The sequence below is a fragment of the Plectropomus leopardus genome, chromosome 14 (assembly GCF_008729295.1).
Source record: "Plectropomus leopardus isolate mb chromosome 14, YSFRI_Pleo_2.0, whole genome shotgun sequence".
NCBI lineage: Eukaryota > Metazoa > Chordata > Actinopteri > Perciformes > Serranidae > Plectropomus > Plectropomus leopardus.
This window is the reverse complement of record NC_056476.1, coordinates 11,888,580-11,907,263: the sequence shown is the minus strand read 5'-3', so window position 1 is coordinate 11,907,263 and position 18,684 is coordinate 11,888,580. Positions and strand designations below refer to the sequence as shown.

The following is an 18,684-nucleotide window of genomic DNA, read 5'->3' as shown; positions in this document are numbered from 1 at the left end:
ATATGTTTTTGTCTAATTAGACAAGACCTGGTTTGTGATGTCTCATGTTGTGCTTATGTTTACACAAGTGTCTCGCTAGCTGAGTAAATTCTGAAATTAGAAAAACGTTTCCAGGCCTGGAAGTGGTTTAGAATTAACAGGATATTTTTGGTTTAGAATATATTTTTAAAATTCCAAAAACATCTGACGTCATGCAAAATATGTTCCCTCTATTACTAATCTAAAATCTAGAGCTTTGCTGCTTGACCATTAAAACAAGAAATAATTCCATACAGACATGTCAAAATCATAATCTAAACACGCGTCAAATTGCATCGACATCTTTAGGGTCTTTGGTTATCTATCCCTCCAAAAAAAGAGCTGCCTTGATGTTTAATGAAGCACCTGTTTGTGCCGGTTTGGTCTGTTGGCATATGCAGCTAGTTTGCAGCAGGATTGTTAAACAAGCACATAAAGTTAGCAAGTGTTAGCGGTACGCTATCCACAAATGTCTGAGAATTGCCTGATAATATACGGCTGCATTGTTATATAGGCGTTCCTTTTTTAAAGCTTTTAATTAAAGTCATGGAAATGGGGTAAAATATTATGGAAAAGTTGAAAACTGAATAAGGATCCAAGACGGCCTTAATGCTTAAGAGTAAACTTGCTGTAGACCAGTTTCTATTATGTCCCCATCGTTACCTTCCCCTGCCAGTAGCTCAGCTGTCAGTCATGACCTGGTCTTGTCATCTCCATTACTTGGAGTGAGTTGTTGTGCTGCTGTTATTTTGTTGCTAAGGGAAGGAATGTCCACATGACCTATACCAGGTCATCCACGGGGGCACCAAAGTGCAACATTGGCAGAATTGCCACCCCACTGCCCAAGCACGGCATCGCAAGTAGCAGAGTGCATGCACATTCACGGATACCGCCGGGTCAGAGCCACGTGTGGCTGTCCAGAGCTGTCACAATGTGTCCAGGCCCTGTCCTTCGTTGTGTACCAGACCCTGCCTGTGTCACAGTGTGTCAGCCTGATTAAAACAGGTCTGTATGCACAGAGCCATGCCTCAGCTTTGCGAGACGGAGATGGGCTTTGATTTTCATAATCCTGTCGCATCAGTGCGCCCCGGCCCCGTAACACACACATGCTGACAGAGCAGGAGTAAGTGTCAAAGCAAACAGAAGAATTGCTTTGTGCCGCAGTGCTAACAAGCACAAAGAATTTGATAAGGCTGTGTATCTTCACACATATAGTGATGTCGCCGTTGCCATTTGAAATAACTTGCTCAGAGAGGGAGGTAGAGTCCTGAAAGAGAGGCTGAACCTACACATTTTTTCCTCTTTATATATATGATGCACTGAAATAATGATACATAGTCAGAATGTTTGTTTTTTTATTATCATTGTGATATACAGTAAGTAGACAACACATTGTCAGTCTTAATCTTTACCTTTCAGTCATAACAAAATCATTGTCTTAGGACAGCAGTTATTTATTTGCTTACTATCAGCCCTGCTCTGGATTAGAGTGTCAGCTAAATCTGTAATTTGCAAATGCAACTTTTCTAGCTGACTAACCACTTGTTTACCTCATCTTTCTCCGTAGTCCCAATACGCTCCACCAGGTGGCCTCGTATCTGTGTCTGCTGCCAGAGCTGCCTGAAGGGCAAGACACCACCTATGAGAAGGAGGTTCTTCTTGAGCTGCTGGTAAGTGCAGTCTCGGCTTTCATTAAATTGTCCATGCGGGCATTTCAGTTTTGCATCGTGGTGGCAGTTTGTGTGTGTGTGTGTGTGTGTGTGTGTGTGTGTGTGTGTGTGTGTGTGTGTGTGTGTGTGTGTGTGTGTGTGTGTGTGTGTGTGTGCGCGCGCGCACATGCACGCGCGTGTGTGTGCGCACGCAATCTGAGGCTTCACATGGGGTGATGTAATACACGCATGCGCGTGCGCGCGCATGCGTGCGCACATGCACGCATAAATTGCAAGTCTGAGGCTTCACATGGGGGATGTAATACATGATAAAGATAATTAAATCTGTTGCAGTATAATTTTCGATGGAAAGGCAGACAAGCACCAGTGACATATGGCCTGTGAACTTGAAAAGCACCTGGGAATCCAGACTTGTCGGTTCAAATCAGGGCTGTACAATTTTGCCATTTTTTTCATGCAATTTTCAAATAAAAGTAGGCACAATATTTGTTGATGGCAGAATGTGCATCAAAATACCACTTTGAATGACATATTGTCGGGCTGCAGAGACGTCCTTGCCTACATATCATATTCTACAGACTTAAAAACAACTCCCTCGCAAAAATTATAACATAATCATGTTTATGTTTTTTTCAATGAAAATTACAGTAATAATGTACAAATTTAAACTGAATTATCATTCTGTCTAATATTGGAACCTATATTGCAATTGCAAAACTTGTCAGATTAATCACAAAGCAGATGTTTTTCAAAAGCATCAAATTTATAAACAAGGAACCTATTTCTTCTTTTTACATAAAATATTTAAATCTTTTCCCTGCCAATATTTAATGCCTCAGACATTTAAATGGATTAGATGGAAATAATTGGGTTTTATAGAATGAAGCATTACTTCAAGCACTATGTGCTTGTCATCTTGCCATATAAGATGCATCGTTGGTATTGGTGCACCTCAACAAACAATGTTAGTGAACAGTTATTTTCCAGAGCAATAACTGGCCAGTCAGCGCTACGGCATAATAGGTTTTGTGTTTCTCATTTTAAAGTAATTAATTTAAGCCCTTGACCTTGGAATACATATAGTATCCCCTCTTCACTGCCCGTCCCTCTTGAATTTGCCTTCTAATCCAATTATGCCTTTTATGTGGGCATTTGTGTGACGTTAGGTCATTTGAAGACAGTGCTTATGAGATCGACAGACCTGTTTTTCTTTTCTTTTTTCTTTTTAAAGTGTATCTAGAAAAGCTAGAGTTCGTTTGATTGTGTTCTCTGCTCCCCCTTCCCTTCCCAATTTTCTTTTTTTAAAACCCCTCCAGGAAACTGCTGGGCCCTTGTCCCACTAGTCTCCCCAATACACACTTACACATGTGCAGCAGAGCTCTTCATCAAAGTGGGTGTTTCAAGGCTGTCCGCAGTTATTCATAATTACCCACTCAGACCCTCCCCAGGTCCTCTCCGAGAAGCGATGGAGAAGAACTGTTTCATAATTATCTGATTAGATTGTTGCAGGAGATGTCTCATTTGTTTGCGCCTGAGGTTGCCCCCAACAACCAGCATATCTGACCGTGTGGGTTTAAGAGGAGGGGGCCACAGGACTAGCACTCTGCTACGCTATAGCAAAACAATTGTGCTTGCTGCAGAGAGCATACTCATAAATATGCTTAGGGAGGAGGAACCATTCTTTTTAAGAGGCAGTGCTGCTGTTACACCAGCAGCGCCGACGTTTAGGCTGTTTATTTCCTCTGGTGCAAAAGATGAGCTGGTTTGTTTTCTAAAGGAAATATCACTCCCCATGACATAGTAAATAATTTATGTAAGTTGTGTCTTTTTCCAGAACAGTAAGAACACAATAGGACAGGTGCTGGGTTCAAAGACGAATGCAATGAAATTAAGAGATATCTGCACATCAGACCCGAAGCTCCCTGATTATCAGCGTTATTATCTTTACCAAATTGTTCTTTTTCATAATTAGTGGTGTCAGGGTTGATACAAGGTGCTTTGGGTGTTTGAAGTACTTGAATTTGACTCAGAAATGTAAGTCCTGGAATATCTCGAAAATCAGACTTTTTTTTTTTAACTTTGTCCTTGAAAAAGTACTTGAATATATTTGAGTGGAAAAAAGTTATTCTCTGAAACATTTTAGATGAATGTTTTAAACGTTTTTGTCCTTTGACAGTTGCACATATCAATAATTTAACCAGTTATTAATGATAAGTCAAGTTTAGGCACTGGTAGCATCTTTGCTCCATTTAATAATTTGCAATTCTTTTGCAACAGATGGTTGTGGAGAAAACAATTTCATCCTTAAAAAATAAAAATGGGTGCTTGAAAAGGTACTTGAAAGCCCTTTAACTTAACCCTGTCTGTACAAATCCCAGTAATTGTTCAGCCCTTGATGTAGCCTTTACTTTTATACTCATTTTCAAGCATGCACATTTTAAAACACACTGAGGTCTAGTAGCAGAGCTTCATTGAGGACGACAAGTAATAAAAGCTTCAGTTAAACCAGATGTTCACAGTGGGTATGATGTAACACATTTTTTGAGAGAACTGATTTTGTGAACGTGCTTTTCTTTATTCCCTGGTCTTTCTTCTAGAAGGGGAGTAGATAAAGATCCTGGAAATTGAGCCAAAGGAGCAGAGGAGCATATTGCATTAACCCAATTTCTCTTTGTCTTGTCTCTTGCTCTCTCTTGCTGATTGCCACATACAGGTGTCCCGTCATGAGCGCAGAATCTCTCAGATTGAGCAACTTAACCAGATGCCCCTTTATCCAACAGAGAAGATAATCTGGGATGAGAACATTGTCCCGACAGAGTACTACTCTGGCGAAGGTGTGTGCGTGTGTAACATATATGAATTGTGATTTGTCTGTGTCATGTCTGTGTGAGTCCATGCTGATTTCAGTGTCTGGTAAGGGGGCCTCATACACTATACTACACACCCAAACCTTGTGTTATCCCTTAGCCCGAGGGCACTCGTCTGGCACTGAACTGGCACCTCTCTTGGGGAATCCTCTTTAGTTGGCAAGGGCACCTTCAACAACTCTTAAACCACCGACCATTCGAGTAAAATCCCTTAAGCATATTACTTGTAACATGTAGATGTGAGTAGTCTGTAAAGAAGCAGCAATTTAAACAGCTGGTATTACAGAGGTAGCTATCAGTTTGTAATTGTATGGAAAAAAATATTTTGGACCTTTTATTGACTAATGGTCAGTGTTTGTTTGTTAATAATCACTCTCATATTTTAGATTATATCAAGCAGCAACTTGGGGCTGAAAAATGAAGCCAGCGCAAATGTGGGAAAACTGCAGTTCCTCTATCCGCCACATGAGGCTGGCTCCAAATGCGAATCAGTCCCCATAGACCCTTATGTTTAAATGCCCAACTCTACAGCAGACATGAATATGTTTACAACCTGGTTCAAATATGGGTTTTGTTCTATTTTAATGGTTTTAAGCCTTTTTTTGCAAGTAAAAAAAACATTATCACAGTTTATCACAACTGTAAATGCACTGTGCTAACCAAGCTCAGCCTTAAATATTGTGCCTACTTTCATTTGAATTAACTCTGTCTGTCTCTGACTCTTTTCAGGCTGTCTAGCTCTGCCTAAGCTGAACCTCCAGTTCCTGACTCTCCATGACTACCTGCTGAGAAACTTTAACCTCTTTCGTTTAGAGTCCACCTACGAGATCAGGCAGGACATAGAGGATGTAGTGTGGCGAATGAAACCATGGTGAGACGTCTTTAATTCTATAAAGCTACAGGAAACTTGATCCAGTATCTCTTGTTTTTTTTTTTGGTATAAACACTGAATTTTCTCATGTTTTTCAAACGTTGAAGATTCATAATGTTGTAGAGTTTCAGCTTTTTTTTGTCATTGTCAAAAGCTCATGAGCAGTCATAAAAATGTATCATTTTAAACCTTAGGACAGGTGTGGAGTTTAAAATGGGATTCTCACACACTGATAAGCAGCTCTTGTTTCTTTTTCTGCCAAAGTAGAAAAAAATTCTATCATTTACTCAGCTGCAGCTCTCTTTGTCTTCTTACATCAATGAAAGAAGATTCTTGTCCTCTGTCTGCCTCTCACAAGGTGGCATGACGCATTGATAATATTTTATTAAAAGACTGTGACATTCGGTAAGCCACATTTGAAAACCCATTGCTTAACATACTAAGTGCTCCCATTATGTCAAGTGATGTAGCAACTTGTTTGTTGTTCCTGCAAAAGTAAATAAGTAAGCAGTAGTGCCATGTGCTGCCCTAAATCCAACTGATTTCAATCTTGACAACAGCCCACAGCGCTTGTCTAACTTCTTGTTGTGTCTGTCCCTCTGCGCAGGCAATCAGAGTACGGTGGAGTGGTATTTGGGGGCTGGGCCAGGATGGCCCAGACGATCACCTCTTTTTCCATAGTCGAGGTTGCCAAGCCCAATATTGGAGAGAGCTGGCCTGCCCGTGTGCGAGCTGATGTAACTGTTAACCTCAATGTACAAGATCATATCAAAAATGAGTGGGAAGGTAAGAGTATATGTGTGTCTGTCCGTTCCAGGTAGATCTTTTTTGGTTAATATCTTTTATGTATTTTAATCACTCTGCTTATGCTAATGTAGGTATCCTGCAGTAGTGTCTCCCCAAGGAATTTTTCCAGCAGCAGTGCGGAAATGCTTGAGATGCTCAAAGATATTTAGTACATTTACTGACACAAGAGGTGCTTTAGACACGTATTTGTACACAGTTTTAGATGCTGTCCAAATCAACCCTGAGTGCGGGGGCAGATGTAACATTTGACATCTATTAAGTCAGCATTGTTGCTCTAACAGTGCACGTAATATTAACAAGTAAAACACAGATACAAGTTACCGACATGAAAATGTATCCAAATAGTTCAAGAGGTTTTTGAGTGATGACATCAAAAACAAAAACTGTTAAACTGCCCCAGGTCCCCCCTAATCAACCTTGTGTTTTCAGCCACAGAGACAAAACGACTCAAATCCTGGAAAGATGCAAATGAAAAAGAGCTGGTATACATAAAGATGTCAAGTCGGTCGTGTTGGCACAATACTGTGCAAAACGCAGCTAAATGTAAACAGTGTCAGACAACAGCGGAGTGTATTGTAGCCTCTACAGAAGTGTTGAGTGATATGTGTGTGGCGACTGAGGAGAGAGATGATGAGTCTGCATTGAGAACAGGCAGGTGAGCTGGATGTCAAGTTAGCAGTATATCATGAATGTAACAGTGAATGTTCAGTGTGAGCTACAATTTGTTAAAAACAAAACACCTGACCAGTGATGCTATTTTAGCTGTGCATAGAGAAATTGTCTTGTGTGTTTTTTGTCATTTGATTGGCTCCGCTGATCGGCCTTTAAAATTTTTAGAATTAATATTCACGATTGGTGTCAGATTCCGATTAACAATTTTTGTCTGATTGATTGGCAAACCTTTATCTGGGGGTGTTCGATTTATAGTCCTTGCTTGTCACAGACTTTGGCTACTTGAAGTAGAGATAGTAAGTAATTGCGGATGGAGAGATTTTTATATGGCAGCGGCTCTAATTAGGGGAAGCACTGTGTATGCGTGTTTATTTGTTTATTTGTTTATTTTTGGGCATTGGGGCGGCTCTGGTTGAGGAGATAGAGCAGTTGTAGATTGGCAGTGTGATCCCCGAGTCTTCCAGTCTGCATGTTGAAGTATTCTTGAGCAAGACACTGAACTGAATTGCTCCTGATGGCTGTTCCATCGGTGTGTGAGTGTGTGAGAATAGTTAATAAGTTGCACTCAGCCACCGGTGTGTGAATGGGTGAATGTGACATGGTCTAAAGACTAGAAAGGCATCATCAGGTCCATTTACCATGTTTTACTCAGAAAGGATAATAGGACAGGAACATTAACCAAAAATTAGGGGTTAACAAGCCACTTCCTCCTACAACTTATGGCTGTCATGCATTGTTTTCCTCCCCATTCACTTTGCCTGTGTCTTCTAACAGTCCTCCTTGTAAGCTGTTTATAACCTCCATAAAGTCTTCCCTCGCCACTTACACTATTCCATCCCACTGGGCCTTGACTCATGACCCTTACCTACCTTATGTCTCTGTGAAGACTTGCTTTTTCTGTGTAGCCTCCACTGCTGAGCCTTTGTTTTATTTTACGATCGTTTTTCTCTCCATCTCTCTGTGTGGCTGGAAAGGGCACTGTAGATAATTTTAACAGGAGCTTGTCAGCCTTGAAAGACATCAATTCACTGGGAACATGGAAAGCACAATGAAGCCGTCGGCAAGCCGACTGCTGTAGCTCTGCAGCGCTGTAGATATAGGATACATTCATGCTGGTGTATGCCGATGGTGTATTGGACTAATTAATGTGAAAAATAAACGGGTTCTTTCCGTTGATAAAAGCTGTAGAAATCAGGCAGTGGTTGGTTGATTTAAAAAAAAAAAAGCCTAATATATCCCAAATTTGTGTCACCACTTTTTTCTACTTTTATGGTCTTATTTTATTTCTTGTAATTCAGTTGAGGTATGAAGTATTACTTCCTTCCATCCACTAGCTCTTCCCCATTGTATAATTAGAGCTTCATGTTTTAAAGATCAGGCAAATGCTGACAGGATGGTTTCTCTCACCTCTCAAAACGCCCCCACACTACTACTCTGTTTCACTCTTTCTCCCTGTGTCCCCTTTCTCTATCTCTCTCTCCTCCCTGTCTCCAAAATCCTTTTTGTTGTTCTCTCTCTAACACCATCTCTCCATCCTCTTCCCCTATAGGGCTGCGGAAGCATGACGTTTGCTTTCTGATCACGGTGCGGCCCAACCTGCCCTACGGCACACGTTTCGACCGGCGCCAGCCTTTTGTGGAGCAGACTGGCCTGGTGTACGTGAGAGGCTGCGAGGTGCAGGGTATGCTGGATGACAAGGGCCGCGTCATTGAAGAAGGTACGCTCATATGTGCTCCCTGCCTACACACACACACAGACACACGCACACACAGCAGTGGCACATGACATCCAGAGATCTTCGGAAGAGGGTCAGGATGGTGTTGTCATGGTGACAGTCACAGTGAGACCTGACCTGTTCACATTAACATTCCATTAACCTGAGGTCGACAGCAGCACCTGAGAGCTCTGGGCCCTGCCCCCCGAGCTCTTTATTGGATTTAACTGAAGCGCTGCATTGGCTGTATCTGAATAGATGTGCCTCTGTAAGAGAACACTGAATGTGCACATCCTGCACAGTTCAGTGATGTGTGTCATATAGCAAACATTCACCTCTGTCTCTGAAACAGGGTATTGCCAGCAACATTTCGTCCTTGCGTTATTTGAGCACTGAATGATATTGTAACTGTAAGCTACCATATTTAGCTAATAAAAGCTTTCACGTTTAATATAATCACATATAAGACTCAGAGAGTCTGTTTTGTGTGTGTGTGTGTGTGTGTGTGTGTATCCACACGAAAGGAATCCCCGCAGATCTAATTCAGATTTCTGGTCTTTCCCTGGAAAGTAAAATATGTTTGGAGTAACACGATCTTCTCTGTTTACCGTGTCGTGTTCTTCCCCAAAGCAGTCCCTCTGAGTGGGTGGTTCACCTAAGCCAGCCTGCAGCCCTGCTATTCTAAGTGTTTGCCTTTTCCCCATGTCAGAACATGTGTCCATGCACTGAAGCACCCTTTCCCCTATGCTCTTTCATCTGTTTGGATTAAATATGCAGAGGGCAGGGCCTTCTAAAAAGACATGCTGCCAGGGAACATGCCCTGCCAGAGTCAGCTTGGTTAAACTTTCAGATCCCCAGTGGGAATAAGTGGCAGTCAAGGTAACTGTGGTGGGGTGAGACATAAATCAGTGGGTGCTGGGTGAAGGTGGGAAGAGAGGCAATCTGAGGGGTGCATTTTGACTCACATACTGTATGCACATGTTAAAATTTTTTAACCTACCACCTTCAGCCCAGCAACTGTTGATTGCTGATGTATCCACACAGGTGTGTTAGTTTGGTAGGGCTCCACCCTACCGACTCAGAAATATGTCCTTCGAATTAGATTTAGTCATGAAATTCAGATATTAAATGGTTTGTTTTGTTTTTCAGTACAAAGTTTCACAGTTTAAACAGGGCTCAGTGAGATGTTCAGTGTCACAGCGGCATTCACGTCATATAATAATCAGGCTAACGGTGCTAATGGGCAACAACATTTTTTGCTGACATCAGACAAAAGCCAGAGACTGTGTCGTATTAAGTTGCTGTGAGCTGTAAAATCACCACCTCTCAGCAAAATAAAGAAGATAATGTTATCTCAGCCTTACAGTGTTGCATTGTGTCCGCGGCAGCCTCTAACAAAGACTAGAGATACAGTCAAGAGCACTCACTCCGCATCAAAGTGTGGGGACCAAAATGTCCCCAAAAGTACTCTGCGCAGCATTCTGACTAGAAAAAAACAAAAAACCAGACTGCTCGACTTGAAGCTGTCTCAGTCGAATGAGAGGTCTCCGACTAATGATTCGAATCTCTGACTTTCAGGGTCAGCCCTTCAGAGGCAGACCATTAAATTGGCATAATAAAATCACAAAAAAATTTTTTTGCTCCCATAGGGTGATGTCTAGCTCATCTGGTATAGTGGATGCCCCTTACATGCAAAATCCGTTTGATTTCAATCCATGGCCCTTTGCTGTGTGTCATCCCCTCTCTCTCCCTCCCCTCCTCCTTGTCACTCTCCAACTGAAATGTAATAAAAGCAATAAAAGCTCCAAAAAATAATCTTTAAAAAAAGCGCTTACCAAGTTGCCGATAGCCAAAATATACATTAAATGGCCCAACCCTAATGTGATGTTACAAGCGTACAAATTCTATGTGAGTTAAATGAACAAATGCAGTGCATCTCTGTTCACCTCTCATTGTGTATTGATTTAATCCTGCCTTTTAATAACTGACAGTTTAATATAATGCCACATACTTGTTTTAACTGCTCACACACCTTGGCTCAGCTGTCCACATTGTGATCCCTTGGTGTTGAGGGTATAGCTTCCACTCTTAAGCTATCACCACACTGATTTTAGAACGGGGGATTTGATGATCCCCACATAGCTGTACACATGTGCACAGGGAACAGACGTGCGGGCACACACACATCAGAGGTCAACAGGATTGAGTTTCATTCTCCTGCTCTGCGCCCTGCAGCTCCATACAAGATTCTTTTTAGACATCTGTTAAAGCTGCACTTGCTGCACCACGCAGGCTCCCTGTGGGAGAAAGCCTAAAGCCTGTGGCCTGTCAGTCAAGCATCTATGCGATTCCTGTTCCCTAGGAGTCATAGTATTATAGCAAAGCAAGCCACTGGTAGCTATTTTTTGGGTTTTGTCTTTTAAAGGAAAGAATACAATGGAAATTGCTATTGAAATCATCGTTTTAGAATGAGCTGATTTAGATTCAGTTTTAATATTGACCTTTTGGCCTTTAAATCTTTGCCCTGCCATTTTCTGTTTTAATGTCCGGGCCTACAGTACTGTGCAAAAGTCTTGGGCCACCTTTAACGTTCTTAATTTAGCAAGGTTATATTGATCATACATATTTATTTCTCAATAGTCTCTTTACTAAAATACAATGAGAACATACAGGAAATATGCATACAATTATAAAAACACAAATATTTTGGAATAAACCAACTTCAACAGGCTAAAGTATTAGTGAGTGTTTTGTGTGAGGCCCCTTTACACTTTGCATGTCTTTTCTCTTGGGCAGACAGTATGAGATTTACAATACTAATCTTCTGGTGTATTTACACCAGACTGCATTCAAGACATGTCCAAAGCTCAATCTTGATTGTTTGAGCCACCTTTTGTCATAGTTGTACAATTCCAGATTTCACATTAATTATTGATTTAAGTTTATAGAAGCCATTTTGTACTGACTGTTTTGGTGTTTTAATGCATTGCACATTTTTCTGTGTTTGTTGGTTGTATCTTAAGAAAGAGACTGAGAAATATACATATGTCCTCATCACAACATCACAAAAAAATCTATGGTAGCCCAGGACTTTTGCACAGTAATGTAATTAAATGTTTTTCTTCAAAAAAAATGGCATGCAAATTTATATTTATTCATCACTAATTGTAATCATTGCTCCATTGCTTCAATAAATATTCTCCCCAACCACTCTGGTCTAGGCCCAGACCCAAAGCCGAAGCTGCGAGGAGACGCCAGAACATTCCGTGTGTGGCTGGACCCAAACCAGTACCAGCAGGACATGACCAGCAGCATTCAGAGTAGCACTGAGGACCCATATGAGACTTTCAACATCATCATGAGACGCAAACCCAAGGAGAACAATTTTAAGGTTTGGCCTACATGGTGAAGCACACAGATCAGCCCTCACTGTACGTAGTGTTTGAGTGCTTTATCTTCAGACCTTGAGCTCTGGTCTTCCCAATCCAACCCCAGAGTGATGTATCGCACATATTATACTCTCTTGGGTATTGTAGCTGTGAGGTTGGGGCCAGGGCAGCTCTGAGATTACCACCCACTCAAGGCCCTTCCAGTGATCCCAATGAGAGACACTTCTCACTGGATATTCATGTGATATGTACTCCCACCTCTCTCACCCTTAAGAATCCCCTTGGGACAGCAAGCCACCATTGTGCTGTATACAGTTGTTGTGCTTTCTGTAAAACATAGCAACAGGCTTTCTTTAAAGCATAAACATGTTATATTGTCAGTATAACATACAGGTGCCCATAGCAGAACCCTGCTGTTAGGGAAGGTTAACTGAGGTGAATCTATGTTGATACTTTTACAGATAATAAAGTTTTTCAGCGGGTCATAGTAAAGTTATCCATGCAAGTGTGTGCAACTTTTTTTAAACATCCCATCTGTCTCTTGTTGTTTTGCTCCATTTTGTTCATGCACGAAAACCCTTTTGCTGTTTCTCACATCCTTTTATTTGAGAGCTTCTCATTACGGCTTTGTCAAATCTGCTATTCCTAATTCTGCACACCCATTTCTGTCTTTCACAGCCAGAGCAATGTCAGATGACTTTGAAGTGTTTCTTTTTTTTAATTTGAAAAGAGCAGGAACTAATGGGTATTCAAGAAACATTCTTCTCCATCTTTGATGTGTGACATAGATAAAAGTAAACACATTCCCCTACCCAATGTTTGATGTGTTTGGTATTAGACAGTTTGGAGTTCATTAAAATCTAATTGACAGACGTACAAATTACCTGCTGTCCCATCAGCCCACCACAAAGTTATTCTTATCCAGCTAAACCACCTCTTCTGGGATGGTTGTCTGTTGTCTGACGAGCCTCGTTGTTCACATTTCTCTGCCTCTCTGTTTTAGGCCGTGTTAGAGACCATCAGAAACCTGATGAACACAGAGTGCGTTGTTCCAGACTGGCTTCATGACATCATCCTAGGCTATGGCGACCCAGGCAGTGCCCACTACTCCAAAATGCCTAATCAGATCTCCACGTTGGACTTCAACGACACCTTTCTGTCCCTGGACCATTTACGCTCGTGTTTCCCTGGTTACACCATAAAGGTCACCGAGGAGAACCCTGAACTGCAAGTCTTCCCTTTCAGGTGAAAGTCAACCTTTATCAAGATTTAGTTGGGACCTAGTTTGAGAGAGGATAATATTATATAATATATATATAATAAGAATATATATAATAAAAAATGCAAAAAGAAAACTTGCAATACTTAAGTGAATCCATTTTTATAACCACCCCTTATGGATACTGGTATTTTATTACGTGTTATTGTATAATTTGCCTTCTAAATACAGCTGATGTCACAATACTACATGTAATAATATATTGTAGTGTGTATTATGGTATATATATAGTATATTATGGCCATAGTAATCCATTTTTTTCTTCTTCCTTTTACTTTACCAGAATCAAGTTTCCCATCTCAAACAAAGCAGAAAAAGGAAAGAAGAGGAAGGCTGATGAAGAAGTGGAAGAAAAGGAGGAAGACATGACCTTGATCGTTGAGCCTTACGTCACCCCCAACCGTGGGCCATATCCCTACAACCAGCCCAAACGGTGAGAGGTCACGGCCAAAACTCAGGCCTTCTCATTCGCATTTCTACGAGATCAGGGGTCAAAAGTTTGTTCAGTGTTTGGTTAATCCTCAACCTCTTCCTGAGGTCAGTGTACTAAACTTACTTGAAGTGCTTGACCTCGATCCAAAACATCTTTTCACAATTAAACAGCACAGTGGCTTATTATAGGTACTCTATTCTGGCCCTGACTATTTTGATGTGTTTGTCCCTGCTTGTCTCCTTGGTATCTGCTCTGACTTGTCTGCCATGTAATGTTGTAGTGCTATTTTGGTTGTTGTTATGCCTACAATTAAAAATTTTTATGCAATTAAAGGTGAACAGCAAAGGCTTAAATATTTCTGCACTAATTATAACACCACAAAAAAAACTGCCCTTCATGAAAATTTAATATTCATCTGACGATGTTTAAGCATCTCCAGTTTGCACTTTGATATTTAAATCTTGATAGCAACAACATGTCCATGGGGAAGCCCTGACTTAACAATCTTAAAAGATGGTCTCAAAAAACATCACAACAAAACTTGCAGCATTAAGCATCTGTTTAAAAAACAGTTGAAAGCATTTGAACACAGATGTGTTTAGGCTGTCAAGGTTATTCAGCATGTCTGACTAATTGCTTGATTTATTAATATCATCAATGTGCATTTCTTACAGGAATACAATTAAGTTCACTCCTACTCAGATTGAAGCCATTCGAGCTGGAATGCAGCCGGGACTCACCATGGTAAGGACTCTGTATTTTCTGTGGCATTGTATTTGTGTCTCACATAAGTTTCAAGAATTAATAGATACCACCCAAAAGAAAATATGCAAGAGCTAAATGATAAATTCGACACAATAAATTTCAACATTTCCACAGAGAACAGCAAATCAAATATACAAAGTATGTATTAACATAAGTAGTATTCATGGATATCTAGCTTTAGGGCTGGGGGGTATGGCTTAAAAATGATACTGCGATATTTTGAGGCTATGTGGCAATACACAATATATATCTTAGTAATCTCCACTACACTACTGTAGACTACTAAAATAAAAAAGGATTAAACAAAGTTAAATAAAGTAGCTACTGTCACAATAAAATTAAATGAACAGCTGTTTTAATTAAGTTTAATAAAATACTGTGTAAGTACAAGTAAATTAAGTACTGTTTTCACAAAGTTAATAAAGTATTATTATAATCACATAAATTAAAGCTGGTGCTTTATTTTAAATCACCTGACTCGTCTCACCTGGAGGTGCTGATGTTTTTTTTGATGAACTTGAAGCTTTTCGGTCAACAGTTAGATGTTAGTAATAAGCAGAGTTAGACTGTTACTGTGGAACCTTTATAACTGGGGATTTATTACCTGTGAGCTGAGACAAACTGACATCGCTTTAGTTCATGTGTTTGTTTTTACAAGTCGCACTTGTGCTGTGTAGATACAAAAATACATGCTTCATCTGCTTAAGTTGTTGTTTAACTCAAGTCATACTGTTACAGCAGGATGGTGTAAGGTTGAGGATTTATTCACTTTAAACTGGAAACAAACGAACTGCTCCTCAGTTCATGTATTAATAATATTTTCAAGTTGCAGTGGTGCTCTGTGGTCACAAAATAATGACCGTTTGGAGCCGTGCAGATACAAAAAACAGGCCTTGTCTTTCCTGCTCAAACACTGTTGCCAAAGGGGAAGTGATCTGGATGGGAGAAACGTGTGTGATATATCAAATTTGTGAGTCTTTCTTTTGTGTGTGTGTCCGAGAGGGAGAGAGCGGAAATGGTGAAGCAATATTAAATGTTAGTGATATAGTCATTTTATATATTCCACATGGAACAAGCTGCAGTATATTGAGTATATTCGATATATGACGCACAACCCATCTGGCCTTCATGAAATACTTGTTAAGTTATCCTATTTATAAGTCACAGAACATAGTGGACTTGAAATAGTCTTATGTGTCAAACCCTTTCCTATAAAATCATCATGCACATCCTTGAGTGTGACACTGTCTGGGCAAAGACTCCGTTGAATGCTGATACTGCAGATGCATACTGTTCCAGTTCGCTGGTATGAAGCCAGAGATTGCAACTATTAATCTTAGTGATGTTCACCAAGGGAATTCCCACACCTGTGAAGCGGCAGTTTTTTGGTGTCCTAATCTCCATCATTCATTTAGACAGATGAGAAATTTCTCTGAAATCCTGTCTGTAATTTTGCCATTGCCAATGAAATCGTCAACTACACATAAAATAGTACAGCTGTGAATACATCCTGTACATATGCACATCCAAAACTATGTCATTCCAGCCTACTGTTGTTATCTTAAGAGAAGTGTAACACGCATTGTTTTGACAAAAGTGCGGCGATGATTGGAAACTGGCAGCCAGGTCTGAGTTATTTATTGTGCAGCTTGCTGAGGTAAAGATGACAAGTGGGCTATCAGCAGAGTCGTAAAACAACTCAACATGCATGTCTTTCTTTGTCCCTTTCCTAACCTCTCACAACCTTCCTTCTTGGCATATGTCGTTAGCAGCCATAACAAACACACACTACCTCTTGGTCTGCAGGGCTTCATGTAGGGGAACCAAGGAGCTGATTATGTCCTGATTTATGCAGGAATGTCATATTGTGCTCACTATTTTAGCAGAAATGACTCACCTGAGATACCCATACTAAAACTAACCTGTTTCATGAATATTTATTTGGTAAATTAGATCACATTCCCCCCAGTTAAGTAAATATGAGGCTCATTATCATTGTAGCCTGTTTACAGAGATAAAGAGCTAATAACATTCAGTACAAAAGAAAGATGCTTTTAGTTTTTTTCCATTTTCAGTAGTCACTGGGTCTTGGCATGTCAGGCAACACCACAGCTGTGTTGCATTGTATATGTGAGCACGGCTAACAATGAGGCACCAGCCTAGCCCGTTCTGACATGCCCACGGCCTAGCTGTCACAACCACTAGGGTGTCTCCAAGGCAAGTGCCTTTGCACTGTGACCTAACTCTTGATTGTGCTTCTCTTCTGCTTCTTTCTGTTAAAATTTTGCCTTTTTTCTCACCACACCCCTTCTTCACTCCCTGCCATTTCTCTAGGTTGTTGGACCACCAGGTACCGGAAAGACGGATGTTGCCGTTCAGATCATCTCAAACCTCTATCACAACTTTCCTGAGCAGAGGACCCTCATAGTCACACACTCAAATCAGGTTAATCCACCACACACACAGCACGTCTACGCCCAAAATGGCTCAGCACAATTCTTATCGCTGATAAGTTTCCCCAACTCTCTGCTCAAAAAACAGTGGAGCTGTCTGGAGAATTTAGAGCTTGGACCAGAACTGCCCATTAATCAGGCGATAGTCACATTCAAGCCATGGAGGAAATATTAAAATCTAAGCTCTCTTGTGAACCAGTCCTCTCCCTTTAGTATTTAATCATAAAGTAATCTACTCTTGTTTAACATCAGTGGAAGGTTGCCAAAAGAAACCTTGGCCACAAGAACCATAGTTGGATATAAAAATTAAAACCCAAATCTCATGCAATAGTTCCCCGTTCCATTTATAATCCTTATACAGCAATAGACACTTGCTTCATAACATAATGAACAACTCAAATTTATTATACATTAGCAACACTGCATCAAGAGTTACACCGAATTCATACAGACTAAAAGAGAGACAGAGTCAAGAAGGGTTTATATGTACAAGTGCTGTTGACAGATGAGAAAATACACACACAGATCAAAGCAGGGTTTTCCATGTCTGATCATGTTTACTTGTTTCCATGGTTCATTCTGCACCAGGCTCTAAACCAGCTGTTTGAAAAGATCATGGCTCTAGACATTGACGAGCGCCACCTCCTTCGTCTGGGCCATGGAGAAGAGGAGCTGGAGACTGAGAAGGACTTCAGCAGGTGAGGCTAGCAGAGGACAGGTGGAGAGAGAACACACACATAGATGCAATTAAGCAAACAGAAATGCACATGTGGAAATTGAGACTACTTGAATTCATACATGCATGTGTGAAAGTGCTTTCAACAAGTAGTGACAGACTTGCAGTGCATGTATGCTGCAGAAGCAGCCCTTGCAGTTTGATCAAAGCAGACAACACACACACGTACACAAAAGCAGCCCAGCTGCTCACATACATAATGATTGTGAGCCAACACAGTGACAGGGCTACTTGATACTCCCGTATGCCAGGCCATGGACCTGGTTTATCTTCATTAGACACTGTTGGCCTCTCAGGCCTTTAAGACCTTTTCACCAGTGAAAGGGATCTCTCCCTATAGACCTGCACTCAGGCATTTCCTGTCTGATTAACCCTCTCATCACTGCCCTGGACCACAAGAACTGACCTTGTGCCCGTTCGTCAAGACATTTTGATGAAAACTTCTTTTTATGAAGTATGCAGGAATTGTCAGTTACTGTTTGTGAGCAAAATCAATTGAAAGTTATAGCCAACCAAAGATTCACTTGATATATTTGTGCTTTATCAGAGAGAAGCAATATTTATACAAATACCTCTACTGTAAGTCTATAGTAACAGGTATGGCTGACCATAATACTAATAATAATTTAAAAAAAACCCTTCAATTAAACAAATAAATACAAGCAAATGCTCAAATCACTACTTTTCATGGAATATACCCAAAACTTTTTAATGTTAAAATGTTTGGACCCTTTTGATATAACTTGAACAGTGAAGTTAGCTATTTAGTATTTATGATAATTTTCCAAGCTCATGAATTAGGCCTTTGAATGAATGATTCATTTGCAAAAGTAAGACTGAATAATTAAATGAATAAATACACAAATAAATAAATGATTACATGTATAAATACATTTAATTTCAGGATTTTAAGACCTTAATGTTTATTTGCTCAGGTCTGGAAATACTACTCAAATCTGTGGTGGGCAACATTACCTGGCTGTGATTTACAGGCCCGGTATGTAGGATTG

The 18,684-nt window shown here is 40.5% G+C and overlaps 1 protein-coding gene across 1 annotated transcript in view; it reads left to right on the top strand.

The window, feature by feature from the left end:
• The window catches only part of aqr (aquarius intron-binding spliceosomal factor), a 60,979-nt gene that overhangs the window by 11,061 nt on the left and 31,234 nt on the right, over nucleotides 1–18,684 (top strand). The window contains exons 15-25 of the mRNA XM_042500764.1: nucleotides 1,586–1,688; nucleotides 4,402–4,522; nucleotides 5,285–5,426; nucleotides 6,034–6,212; nucleotides 8,455–8,622; nucleotides 11,841–12,010; nucleotides 13,012–13,253; nucleotides 13,571–13,720; nucleotides 14,395–14,464; nucleotides 16,820–16,930; nucleotides 17,527–17,636. Coding sequence (XP_042356698.1) covers nucleotides 1,586–1,688; nucleotides 4,402–4,522; nucleotides 5,285–5,426; nucleotides 6,034–6,212; nucleotides 8,455–8,622; nucleotides 11,841–12,010; nucleotides 13,012–13,253; nucleotides 13,571–13,720; nucleotides 14,395–14,464; nucleotides 16,820–16,930; nucleotides 17,527–17,636 — 1,566 coding nt within the window. The remainder of the gene's footprint in view (nucleotides 1–1,585; nucleotides 1,689–4,401; nucleotides 4,523–5,284; nucleotides 5,427–6,033; nucleotides 6,213–8,454; nucleotides 8,623–11,840; nucleotides 12,011–13,011; nucleotides 13,254–13,570; nucleotides 13,721–14,394; nucleotides 14,465–16,819; nucleotides 16,931–17,526; nucleotides 17,637–18,684) is intronic.